Source organism: Mesocricetus auratus, unplaced genomic scaffold, assembly GCF_017639785.1.
Source record: "Mesocricetus auratus isolate SY011 unplaced genomic scaffold, BCM_Maur_2.0 Super-Scaffold_100010, whole genome shotgun sequence".
NCBI lineage: Eukaryota > Metazoa > Chordata > Mammalia > Rodentia > Cricetidae > Mesocricetus > Mesocricetus auratus.
Window position 1 is genome coordinate 80,874,054 of NW_024429194.1, and position 13,698 is coordinate 80,887,751.

Below are 13,698 nucleotides of genomic sequence, written 5' to 3' on the forward strand. Positions count from 1 at the left end.
AAGCCAGGCTGCAAATGTGAAATGATGCAGCCCCAGCTCTGGGCAGGGAGAATGGACATGGAATGTGCGAGAAGCAGCCCCCAAAGAGTCAGAGGCCAGCTGGTGCATCTGAGCTCATTACTAGAGTAAGTCAGAGCACACTGTGACACCCGGGCTTCGTCTCCAGCCTGAATGTCTGGCACAAGAAGCCATGAGTTTGAGCTGTCGCAAGCACGCTGTCCCTGCTGTCTGCCAGGAGGGTCTGATCAAAGCACAGCCGGGGGTTTAGTGGTTTTTATTTAATATCCAGAAATCCAAAGGACACTTTGCTTCGAACAATTAAAAAGACAATAAAGCGCTACAGCATAGAGGGGGCGGATTTGGCTGTTTGAAAATAAGATCCCGTTTTGTCAGGTCCATGAGGATACAGGGGCCCTGGGCTCAGGGCTTGCACGACTGGGCGCAAAAGAGGAACAAGACATGCCTGCTGGTCCACCCAGGTCATCAGGGCTGGAGGAGACGTGCAATTGGTACAGGACAAAGGGGGCAACCCCAGACCTGGCCTGCAGACCTGGGGGTGGGGGGTTCAGACCTGCCTGACCTTTCCTTGTGACTCTGTGTGTTGGGCGACAGATGATGGCATTTCTACCAGTTTTGGTGGCCAGACTTCCCTTCAAATAAATATCAGGAGAGAATGTAGATCCAAACAGTAGAAGGTTCCAGAACTTCCTGGAACTCAAAGGGAAGTATTTGCATTCCAGGGGGCCCCCAGTGAGAGCCTTGGGAAAATTGGAAGAGGAGGCACTGGTTACCCGAGGGCATGGAGGGAGACAGCTCTCCCAAAGCTAACCGGGCACCAGCTGGCTATCTGTGAAGAAAGCCTTGCCACACAGGTGGCCCTGAAGTTGGTCTCCAGGTGCCTCTGTCCAGGCTGTGGTATGAGTGCTAACTCCCCACTGGGCAGCCCTTCACTGGCGTTTCAAAACCACACTTCTACGCTCAGCCAACAGGGAAGGTCATATCTTCATGGAACCCTGGCTTCACCAGTTCTGCTGTAGGGCAAGGAGTCCACTTGGATTCCAAGTGGGACTTGCGTCCTCCAGATAGAGATGTGCAGGAAACCACTGCCTTTCCCAGACCAACCCCTTTTTCCCCCTCAGCACCACAGGTCTCTGCAAACCCTTTGCATCAAGGCTCCCTGCTCCAGGGATACGAGACACCCTTGCCAAGACCACCTGTGAGCAGAGCAAGGAGGACCCAGCAGCTCCCAGACGCTGCTGTGGTTGTGTGCATGTAGGGGAGGCTGCACAGAATGTTCCAGTCTTGGCTATTTTGTCAGTGTGGCTCGTTAATGTCGCTGCATCCCACGGGGAGACACGGTAATGCCGTTTTAATTATCTCTTTCCCCTGCTGGGAAGCCACCTCCACCGGAGCAAACTATTCCAAGACCATCCCCAGCTTAGCAACAGCGGAACCAAGGGAGGATATTAAACCGCTTGCTGGAACTTCACAGCAAAGTGGGAATCAGAAGAGAGGGGTTCCCTGTAGCTGCTGTGGACGCTGAAGGCTCAAGGAAGAGGGTGACCGTATAGAAGGCTGGAGGTAGGAGGACTGGGGGTGAGCCACAGAAGTAGGGTTCCCCAGACAAGAAGCCAGCCGGCCATGGCATCACCATGCCTCTCTGGAGTCCAGGAGAATGAGTGGTGAATGGCTTGTGTGAGCAGCAGCATTCTCTCTTATAGGACATGCTGCAGGGGGTGCCAGCAGAGTTCTAGGAAGGAGGTGGACATTTCATATGCCCCCCCCACAAGCAGCTGAGACACGCCTCACAAACCTACTCCCAGCGTGTCCGAGGGAGACTGCATTTGGAGACCTTGCAGCTGTCATGGGGTCAGTGAGGCCATCAGGGGAAGGGTTCCACATCAGAAGGAAGAAAAGACTGATACAGGAAAAGGGATGGTGCGAAAGAAGCAGTAAGAAAGAGACCTCAGAAGCCAGGCCCTGCCAGCACCTCCATCTCCTTCCAGCCTCCAGAGCCGACAGATGCACGCCTCTGTTATTCTGGCTGCCTGTAGTCTGTGTTCAGGCAGCCCTAGTAATGGATACCCACCCCCTCGTAAAGTCTCTAAAAATGTGTCCATTCCCTAACAGGCCTCAGAGACGCAAGGTTCTGGCCCCAAGCCGGCTCAACGGGCACATTCAGAGCCAGCAAGAGACCCAGACAGGCCCTGTGCAGCTTCTCTGGGGGCCCGAGGCATTCTGGGTCCTGAGAGTTTATGAGAAAGGTCAGTCAAGACCAGTAAACCACAAGATGGATAGGGGTGGGGCAGGAACACACGTCACAAGTCTAAGGCTTCTGAGACAGGAGTGAAAAACTGCGAGATCCTTTTACTAAGACAAGACCCTGCTTCCAAGGAGAGCCCAGCCCAGGGGATTCCTGAGGACAAGTGGGGCGGAGTCCCTGGAGCCGGGGCTGCTGGGCTCTGTCAGTAATTGCTCAGTGGGTTGGAGCACAGGTGGACAGCCCTTTCCAGTTGAGGGCTAGGCTAGGGCTTTGTTCCTTTTCATTGAAGAAAAAGAGGAAGTGAGGCCTCAAACCTGAGAGGACGTTTTAAGCACCAAGTTCTCAAAGGCCTAACTGGTCGGCTAGGGAGCCACAGAGGAAATGGGTTTAAAACAACAACCAAACCAGGCAGGGAGCAGAGAGGAGGGGCATTGCCCAGCTGGGATGGGAAGCCTGAGGCCTCCCTGGAGGAAGTATCTCCTGGGAAGGCAGGGATTGTGGACAGATACACCGAGTTTTCTTGCCTAGAAACTGTCCCGGAAGGATCAGCTGCTGTGTCACTCCACGTCCTTGTACTTGGTGAACAGAGTGTAAAGGACACGCAGAGTAGATTTGAGGTCCAAGTTTACCACATCTGCAGAAGGAAACAGACAGAGTTGGCTGAAGAGGACAGATTCCAGGAGCTGTGAGCTGCATTGCCCCACGTGCTGCAGAAAAATGTCTGCCGCCTGTCCATAGGACATGCGGGCTGCCTGGGGCCCCAGTCCCTGCTGTCCCTCTTTGTGCTCTGAGCTGCTTTGGTGGGGTGTTACCTTCAGGGCGTGCCTTGGGCTTCTTGAGTCCTCCATCGAGCATCAGCTCAAAGGCAAAGGCCACATTGTGCACCTGCCAGAGACAAGACAGAAACACGGTCAGTGCCAGCGAGGTCCATGTCCCCCCCCCCCAACCTGACCATGTCCACATTCCTTCCTTGTGGAAAGAACTGACAGCTTCCCTTCGTACAAAGCCCAGCAGGACAGAGGACTGGACACAGGCGGAGCACACACAGTAAATCCACTGGGGGTAACTCAACAGTTCCTGTTCCCCACGTCAAGGATCTGCGTTTGAAAGCGGGAGGATAGCAGCTTCCAGCTCTGAGCCAGAATCTACCACATGATGAGAAATGACAGATTGGGCAACTGAGGTTTGGGGAAGACAAGTCCCTTGCAAAGGCACTCAGCTCTGGACATTCCTCTGCGCACAGAAATGTTGCAGCTTCGGGCTACCTGTCAGGTAACTAAAGACCTGGGCATCTGTGGAGGCCGGACTGTGTCTGTGCTGACCCAGTTGTAATTGAGGTTACCCCGAGGGCCTGTATGGAGGTCTCTGGTCCCGGCCCTGACCATCTACCTGCCCACCCCCCCCTGCCCTGCCTACCCCGCCCTGCCCTGCCCACCCCGTCCTGCCTGCCCCACTCACCCAACTGAACACTCCATTGAGGCTCCATCATGTTTAAAGTCTACAGGAGTCAAGACCAACCAAACTATTTGTAGCTTCTGCTTGCCCTGAGCAGAGGAGGATGGGAAGGTAGACCACCAAACCAGCAAGGCCACAGACACCAGCTGGACAGGCCTGAGGGCTCACAGTGACCAACTGTCTCTCCAGTAGTAGCACTGTCTGTCACTCCATTGTGGGTGAGCCAGGAATGCCAGCAATACTCTCCCTTTACAACGTCAATCATGAATTAACAGAAGGCTGGAACCCACAGGGTCTGAGCTGTCTGGTCCTGTGGCTCCCCCCTCCCCCACCTCAGTGCTGGAGAGAGAACCCAGGGTTTCCTGTGCACTAGGTACACGCTCTGCCACTGAGCTATTCCTCAGCCTAAAGCTGTTTGCTTTGACTCTTCTGAGACAGTCTCATTTAGCCCAGGCTGGCCTCAAACTAAGTATAGGAAGATAACGTTGAACTTCTAACCTTCCTGCCTCCACCTGCTGGGATTATAGATGTTCATCATCGTGCCTGTTCACACAATGCCAGGGATCGAACCCAGGACCTGTGTACGATAGGCAAGTACTCTACCAACTAAGCAGCATCCCCAGACTAAATGGTTAAAAATGTCGGCTGCTGCTTTGCTTGAGAGAACACCTCCTGGTACATCTCCTACTGGGCTTGCTGAATCTCTGCTGCCTTCAGCACTCCTGAGATGTCACCAAGATGCCCGGGGACAGAGCAAAGGACCCTCAGCTTCAGACCACAGAGCTCATCAAAGACATTGCCAGCCCCAGAGCAGGACATGGCCCTCCCATGAGGACTAGGAGACAAATAAACAGGTCAAGGCTCATAGAAGTGTGGCAATAACTTGTGATGACCCTCACCACCACCTCTCCCCCCCAGGAGGAAGAGGTCAGAGTGTGTGTGTGTGTGTCTGTGAGTGTGTGTGTGTGTGTGTGTGTGTGTGTGTGCAAAAAAGAAAGGGTTCCAATCCTCATACCTCTCCAAGGAGAGGACCCCAGATGCCTGCAGAGTCACACACCCAAACCCCGTGCCTCCCTGGAGAATGGGTGGACCCTCTGGATGTGTGCTCATCACCAGAGGCATTCTTGAAGCCTCCTAGGCCAGGGCAGTGCCAGCATAGATGTTCACCCTGCTTTCAAAGGGAGAAAGCCAGGCTGAGGAGTGTGGCTTCCTCGGTCTGTACAAAGCCTTGTTTGGACAAAGACCCAGTTCTACTGATGAGTCACGGTTCTCACCAGCCTCCTTATTGGTTTAAACAAAGACAGGGTTTCCCAGAGATAAGAGTCACACAGGGCCTGCATATGCACAACCCTGAGCCCCAGACACTCTGCCCTCAGATTTCGACAACTGCACCAGGCTCCAGGGTCCTGGTGAGCTCTGCACCACTCACTCTCCCTCCACCCAGTGTGCTCCCCCAGATGCCAAGATCTCTCTAATCCGCCCAATTCTATCTCTGCAGGCATGACAGGAACGGCATTTGGCCAGGAGCAGACAGACTGTTTGGTGCCAGGAGTCGGCAGATTGATAAACACTGGCCTGTCCTCTGCTGTTACCCTGGCTCCCACTGCGGTTGCCACCGTCTGCCTCCATGCCTCGTGAGCCTCACACTTTGGAAAAATAAAGTGGCAGGTGCCACAAGTCCCAAGCAGTCCAGCCTGGCCTCTGCCAAGTCCCCAAAAGTGAGGTGCTAACTCTTCAGTTGCAGACCTAACTGCGGGAAACCCAGGAGGGACAGACAGCACAGGAGGAGAGAGACAGGGACACAGGTGGCGTGGAGCTGATTCAGAGGGCCCTACAGGAGGAACTTTCTAGGGAACGAAGCACAGAAATAAAATATGCATACATGCACACAGCCCCACCACATACACATATATATGTGCTCACATGCTCAATGTATGCTCATACACACACACACACACACACACACACACACACACACACACACATAAATCCACAAGGTATATATGAGGATATACATACACATACATGTGTACATAAATACACACACATACAAACATGTATATTTATATAAATGATTGCATATACATATACATGCATATGCACTCATAAACAGAGATAGACAAGCATATACATACACACAGACATGTACATACTCACTGACATACACATACACAGAGACACACACATACATGGCTACACACAATCCTGTGTGTACACACATGAAGAGACATACAGGTACATATATACAGACATAGACATACAGATGCATACAGACACACGCACATGCAGGCACACACACACACACACAAACACTGTCTGGGAGAATGCAGGATACTTAACAAGCACCCTCCACTGTTGCTCCCTAACAATACAGAAAGCAGCTACTTTGCATAGCATTTGCATTGCATTAAGTATTATAAGGCACCAGACAGGATTTAACATCTACAGGAGGAAGTGCGTAGGCTTTATGCTTTATATGACATTTCACATGTGGGACTTGAGCATCTGCAGGCTTTGGTACCCAAGGGGACCCTGGAACCTGTCCCCAGAAGATTCAGAGAGACAACTGTAAATATTTGAAAAAAAGCTCTATTGTGGCAGGAGAAAAATAGAAGCAAATTGACACAGCAGCCAGAAGCTCAAAGTAAGAGATACATACATGCACATACCACAGAGCCACATGTATCACCCTGGGACAAAACATTTGGAGGCTCCCAAAAAAAGGAAGCCCAAAGGGCTGTGTGTGGCACTTGACCAGAGTCAAAAAAACAAATACAAAAACAAAAACAAAAACAGAGCCTATGGGAATGACTTGGAGGAGACATGACCAAGCAAACTTGGATGTACTGCATGCCACAAAGGGGTTTCCTATTCTGTCTTCAGGGAGCTATATCAGATGGAAGCCCACATGTTGAGTAGCTTCACATCCTAAAGAATACTGAGGGGCTGCAGCTGGCCAGTGGTATCAGGGGACATTCCTTCTGTCTACCACAGTAAGCATGGCTGGGGCTACTCTCAGGAGACGCTTACCTTCTGGTCGAAGCTGTCAGGTGTCAGGTAGAAGTTGTGGAGGGGGACGAAGTAGTCTTCAAGGAGGCCCAGAAGCAGAACCAGGTACACACCATCTGCAAACTACAGAGAAAACTTGGTGGCAATTCTGGGGCATGTGTGGGGTGGACAGACACCCTGCACGTGTGTAGGAGGGTGTGGGAATGCTCACAAGATGCAGCGCTCACCCCAGGACCCCATCCCCCTCCGACTCCCAACCTGCACTGGCAACTCTCAGCAGAGCTCAAGGGAAGAGGCCCATGCCCCAGTCACCCACAGGAGGGGACCAGAATAAAGGGCCCTCCCTCAGCAAGCCAGGAAAGGGCAACGGCTGCTTTTTACAGTGGCAGCAACGGGCCTCTGAGACATAGAACATAAAAGTTTCCACCTTAACCAGCTTTACACAATTTTTTAACTTTCAGATTTTACATGTATGAGTGTTTTGCCTGCATGTGTGTCTGTGCACCATGTATATGCCTGTTGCCCATGGAGACCAGAAGATGTTGGATCCCCTAGAGTCACAGTTGTGAGCTGCTATGCACAGACTTAACAGGATGCCAGAGATGGTTAAAGCAGACTTGACCTGGTTTACACTCTGATTACAGGGAAGAAAAAGACAATGAGAAAATGCAGATGTCCCCCTGGTCTGAGAAACTCTGCTGTGAGTCCCGAGGAACCACATAAGAAACAGCACTCAGGAGGCAGAGGCAGGTGGATCTCTGTGAGTTCAAGGCCAGTCTGATCTACAGAGTGAGTTCCAGGACAGCCAGGGCTGTTACACAGAAAAACCCTGTCTCAAAAAAGAAGAAAGAGAGAGAGGGGGGGAGGGAAGGAGGGAGGGAGGGAGGGAAGGAGGGAGGGAGGGAGGGAGGGAGAGGGAGAGAGAGAGAGAGAGAGAGAGAGAGAGAGAGAGAGAGAGAGAGAGAGAGAGAGAGAGAGAGAGAGAGAGAGAGAGAGGAAAATTCTGGGTGGGCTGCCATGGATGTGGGTCACTGCCCACACAGATGAAGCCACTCCCACGATCCCACCTTCCTAGGCCTCATGGAGCATGCTGCTTTGTTCAAACACCTCCATGTCTGCCTCCGTTTCTAGATGCTGGCCCCAAGGAGACAGACAGGGCACAAATAACTTCCTGCACAACAGCGGCCACGCGGCATGCCCATGAGCGGGAAGGGGTCCAGTCTCAGGCTGCTTTACTTTACGCTGTTGCAGCCTCACACCTGAAGGGAAGGTGGTTATTAACAGTGCTGGGGAGGGAACCAAGGGCCTTGAGTGTGAGCAAATGCTGAGTGACTGAGTTGCACTTCCCAGCCCAAGGAGGTTATGGTTAAAAGGTGCCAGGTATGGTGGTGCGTGCCTGTGACCCTGGCACTCAGGAGGCTGAGACGGGAAGATCACCAAAAGTCAAATGCCAGCCTGGCTGGGCTACAAAATGAATCCAAGACTAACCTCAAGCCCCTGTCTTGAGGAGAGGGAGGGACAGAGAGAGAGAGAGAGAGAGAGAGAGAGAGAGAGAGAGAGAGAGAGAGAGAGAGAGAGAGAGAGAGAGAGAGACTGAAAGAGGAATAGCTTCAGGCAGAGACATCCATCTCTTGCAAGAAGACGCCAAAATGTATTTAGGGAGGAAAAACCACACAGCACATTACAAAACAGCTGTCCAGTGTGATCCACTGTTATTAAAGAGAGTGTGTTGTTTTATGCATGAACACTTTGAAAGAGACCCAGGCGGAATGGTGGGGGTGGGGAGGGTGGGCAGTGGGGAGGGAGAGAAGCAGCTTTCGCTTTAGCCTCCAGGGCTTCAGGAAATAGAAAGTGTCATGCTGCATGAGCTAACAGCTAAGGGAAGGAGCTGCCCTTGCAAATCACAGGCATGCGTGTGCACACGCACACACAATCCGCTTCCTAAGGCAGACCACACTGCATACACCCAGGATCCCCAGGAGAAGTATCTGGAGCAAACCCCGGAGTGCAGTGGGGTGATACATTATGGTGACTTTTGTTTGTTTTCCTTATCTTCATTTTCAGACATTTCTGCGATGAACCTGAATTACTTTTTTAATTAGAAAAGCAAATGAGAGAAGTTAAGGAAAGAGAAAGCAATAGAAGAAAACGCCCAGGGGTTTAGGAAGGATCAGCAGTGCATTAGGGATGTCTGTGCCCAGGATTCAGACTCAGAACTCACAACTAAGCTGGGGACAATTCTGTTGGACCCTCAGGGTTTGTTGTATGCTTGGAGACTGTCATCACAATGAGCTCTAGCTGGAGGAGAGAGCATGTGAGATACATATGGCAGAAGTATTTTGTCCCTATTCCCCAAATGGATGCTTATTTTATTTCTATTCTTGTAATTTGTGTGATGTATGGGGCGGGCAACAGGTTCATGTCACAGTGCGTATGTAGTCACATGACAACTGGCAGGAGTCAGTTGTCTTTCCACTATGGGCATCCCTGGAGATCAAACTCAGGTCCTCAGGCTTGCTTGGTAATCACCTTTACCAGCGAGCGATCTCTCTGGCCCCAGGTTAGATGGGGCATCATCTCCATGCTGCCACAGGACCAAATGTGAGGTTGCAATGTCTCTACCATAGAAGCAGAGGACACAGAATGTTCTAGACCTTTAGACCTTTGAAGCAAAGGACTCTGTGGCAGGGTGTGATGGAGTCTTAGGGGTGGATGCTAAAAGCTGAACTGTCTCTCCCAAAATCCTAATCCCTAGACTCTGTGTGTGATTCCATTTGGAAACAGGGTCTCTGTTACACTTGTGTCATTAGTGTGGGCTCTAATCCAACACGATGCTTCTTTGCTCTCATGCATCCATTTCTAGACACTAACTCTGGGGAAGGAGACGGGTGAGGGCAGAGAGCTGTGTGCAGAATGCAGATGCACAGACACAAAGACGTAGACACAGGAGGAGGTAAAAGAAGATGGAAGTCATACATCTCCACATGTAAGAACACCAGAGCCCGCCTGCAGAAACACAGCAGAAACCACAGAGGGACTGGGAAGGAGCTAGCCTGCCCACACTGCGACTCTGGACTCCCAGCTTGCAGAGCCCATGGCTTCAGCCTTCAGTCTCTGGCGGCCACAGCTATAGGAAGCAGAGGGTCTGAGCAGCCAGCGTGGTCAGGCTGGGGCAATACTGTGAGCTACAGCGATACTGAGCGCTACACACTGGGAGGTCCTCCTAAGAGAGACAAGGTGGCCCCACTTGTTCCCACATCTGACTTGAGTTGAGAGTTGCTAGAAGCACAGGCCAGATAGAAGGGCCCTCCACCAAAGCCCTGCCTACCTGGGTCTCCAGGTCGGTCACCTCCAAGTTCAGCTTGTTCAGGTGTTTGTTCACAAATGTGATGAGAGACTGGTACGGTAGAGAAGCAAAGGCGGTATCGGCAACCTTCTGCAGACCTCCCCACCCCCAACAGCCCCCCACATGGCGGTCTGAGACCCTCCAGATCCTCCTCCAGGATAGAGCTGTACCCTCGGTCTGGTCTACTTGACCCTATTGTAAAGGAGCACCGCCATGCCACACATTACCGAGTGTGCTCTCAAACCACAGGGCCAACCTTAGAAATCTCAAACATCTCAGCCTGCCTGGGGTCCGCAGAGAGTCTAGACAGAGCCTCCGTAGGCACAGGTTCCATGAGGGGTGGGGCTGGTGGGGGCTGGGGTGGGAGGAGATCTACCTTCTTCACAAGGTTGAGCTTGTCCGGTGCATGGTCGAAAAGCGTGTCGAAGGCATCCCGCTCTGCCATGACATGCAAGAGAGAACACAGAGGGGAGATGGAGAGAGAACTCTGCCGCCCTCGCTCCCAACCTTCAGCCATCGGTTCTGGAAACAGCCACCCTGACCCCTCCCTTGGGATGTTTAGCCTTGGGGTTCCTGCCTGCTTGATCCCTCTAGTTTCTGCCAGAGCAGAGGAGCCTGCGGATTGGCACCGTCCCTGAGTTTGAGTAAAGCCGAGATCGTGAGCTGGCTTATGAACCAGGGGTGCGTGGGGCTTTCTCCAACTCTGTTAACTGTCTGTAATGCTTTGGGCATGGGGTACCTACCTGGTCACACATGGGCACCTCCACAAGCCCGCTGAGCAGTTGTAGCATCCTGGACTCTACTTTCCTATGCTCCATCACTGTCTGGAATCCCACACCTCTACTCTTAGCCAGGCCTGCTGACCCCATGCCTGGTCCACCTCCTCTTAGTTGGGGTTGGTCACAGCCTCCAGGGCAACTGGCCTCTTCTCCCTCAGCAGCCAGACTTAAAAGTGTAACCAGATGTCTTCTCATCACTGACCTACCTCTCATCCCTCTTAGACTGTGGTCCATGCTGTCTCCCCTGGGTATAACAAGGTGGTCACCTCCTACACTTCCCCCAGGCTTTACAAAATGGTCTCCCCCTACCCCTGAGGTGCAGACATGCCTTGGGGGCCTTTGACACAGCCACACTGCCCCCAGGTTGCTCTCCAAGGTCACCTCCTCTGGAGGGCTCAGACTTGTACTTATCACAACTTGAAATGACAGTTTCTCCTTGCAGTACTGTCTGCTGGCTCTTCAGGCCCTAACTTTCCCGGAGAGACAGAGGATTCTCCCACTGCTGGCCCTGTCTCTGACCCCAGCAACAGGGAAGGGCAAGAGCAGAGGTGCTCACTGTGATGGCATCTGAGCCCTTGCTGTCCCCTGCAGGATGCCTGCAGACAGCCCTTTCCTCCCTGAGGTGTGCCCCGTCACCTCTCCCTTCCCTGATGTGTTCTGTCACAAGTGTGCAAGCTACCTCCCCAATCAGCAAGAAGCCCCCATCCTTCCCTACTTGATTGAGGCCACCAGAGGACAGAAGCCTTGCAAAATTGGGATAGGAAAAAACCAAGCTGCCAAAGAGGGAACACTGGAACCCTGAAACCACCCCCCCTTCCCACAAAGGACACCTCCAGTCCACCAAGGCTGACAAAGAAAACAATTTTTTTAAAAAATCTGAACATCTGCATGTCTCTAGCTCAGGCCACAAGCACTCCAAAGTGTCTGAGGGTGGCCTGGGGCTCATTGTAACACCGTGGCACACCCCTGGGGGCAGATTTAAGATGCTAGTGAGAGATGCTGACACATGAGTTTGAGTGAACTACATGTGACAGAGCACTCAGAAAAGCCTACTCTATGCAAATGAACCAAAATACCCTTGCTATGCAAATGAGGGGAAAGCGGTTCCAAGGTAACTGGGGAGCCCAGCTCTGCACGTTGGAGGCCTCACTTCCTCCATTGGAAGTGGATCCTTTCCTCAGGAAACTGGCTGTTGTGGCTGTAACTGTGTGTCTCTCTGCTCTGTTCTTTGTTCTTTGTTCAGGGACACAAGAACTGGGACCCCTCCAGAGGCGCCCTGTGAGCCCCAGTATCTGCCAATGTTTGAAAGAAGTGAGGGACACAGAAGCCTTGGGGATAGATGGCTGCAGCCCAGGTCAAGGCAGAGGTCTGGGGCTCCAGGGCCAACAGCACTGCAGGGGGAGGGAGGCACTGCCAGGGACCCAGACCCCGCCTCTGTCGTCTTGGCTCTTGGGGCACTGTGTGCTCTTGGGACAGAGCTAGCAGAGAGGCCGTCTACTCCCAGTTCCAACATGAGTCCTGGTGGGATGGGGGTGCACAGGGAGCCTTCTCCCACCTGGGGGGGAGGGGTCACGCAGAGGAGGAGGAAGAAGGAGAACTAAGAAGGCTAAGGAGAGCTGAGAAAGTCAAGGTTCCTAGGAGAAGAGCCAGCCAGAATGGTCTAAAGGAAGCCTCCTACCCACCTAGCCCCAAGAGGAAGGTGCCAGAGACTCAGGCCAGGGTCTGGAGACATCTCTATCCAACCTGGAGCCTCTTTCTCAGTCTTGGGGAAGGTAAAAGGCAAAATGGAGAGAAGGGATCTGCACGTGTGTGCGTGCGTGCGTGCGTGCGTGCGTGCGTGCGTGTGTGTGTGTGTGTGTGTGTGTGTGTGTGTGTGTGCTCGTGCTCGAGCACGTCTGTTGCAGGAAGGGAGGCAGCTCCTTCCCCTAAGAGTCGGTGGGGACAAAAAGCCACTCTCAGTTAGCACCATCTGTCACTCACTTCCATAATCAGCTAAGTCAGATTATCCCCCTGAAAACAATCTGTAAAGGGGCAAAAGGAGCTTAGTCCTCATGAAGCAGTGCAGCCCTGTAAAGCAGCTTAGGCAAAGCCCCAGGAGCCAAGACACTTGACGTCACTGGTTTATTTAGCCCGGCCACTGCTGGGCTGGCAGAGTGCTATGTGGGGGTGGCTGCTGGGCACCTCCCACGCTGGCTGCTCACCTGGGCCTAGAGGACACATCATGTGACCCCGTGGCCAGGAGGGCCCAGGGGCTCTAAACAGGTGTTGGGGGGTCAGGGCAGAGCTGGGTTTATATCTTCACCGAATGATTTGAAAGCCCACAGAGTTCAGGCCACTTCCCTAACCGAAGGGTCTCTTACTCTGTAAGCAGGAACAATCTTGTGTGCTTCCCACCACCCCTGTGAGCATCAGGACTTGTGATGGGGCCACAGGGACAAGCTCCGCCCTCAGGCATGTCTGGGTCTCCACAATTTGTCTCCTGTGCTAGGGAGGTTACTAGTTGGGAAGGGCACAGACAGGAGGATCCCAGATCTACCCTGGAGCCTCACTCAGTCTCCTTTATACTAAAGGTTCTCCCCAATCCGCATTTCTGGCTCCCCTAGAAAGCAGAGGCTGGGACCACAGTGAGCCACACATCTACCTGGCGTCAGGGGTGTACTCAGGACAGGGCTGGAAGCTCCTATTTCCCCGTCCTTCACAGCCCTCTTCTCATAACCCCCAGCTTCTGAGGTGTGGCCCACTGTCAGGCTGGTCTCTGGCATCACCCAAGTGTGTACCCATGGACAAGAGATTAGAGTAACGGAGGGATGGGGGAAAGGGCTTTTAGGTCTGAGCCAGGCTTGCTG

General features: G+C 52.8%; 1 protein-coding gene across 1 annotated transcript in view; it reads right to left on the reverse strand.

The window, feature by feature from the left end:
* Positions 1 to 259: 259 nt before the first annotated feature.
* The window catches only part of Parvb (parvin beta), an 82,067-nt gene continuing 68,628 nt past the window's right edge, over positions 260 to 13,698 (reverse strand). The window contains exons 9-13 of the mRNA XM_040754053.1: positions 10,450 to 10,511; positions 10,056 to 10,124; positions 6,749 to 6,850; positions 3,076 to 3,148; positions 260 to 2,897 (exon numbers count right to left, since the gene is read on the reverse strand). Of these exons, the coding sequence (XP_040609987.1) occupies positions 2,821 to 2,897; positions 3,076 to 3,148; positions 6,749 to 6,850; positions 10,056 to 10,124; positions 10,450 to 10,511 (383 nt within the window). The 3' untranslated portion in view covers positions 260 to 2,820. The remainder of the gene's footprint in view (positions 2,898 to 3,075; positions 3,149 to 6,748; positions 6,851 to 10,055; positions 10,125 to 10,449; positions 10,512 to 13,698) is intronic.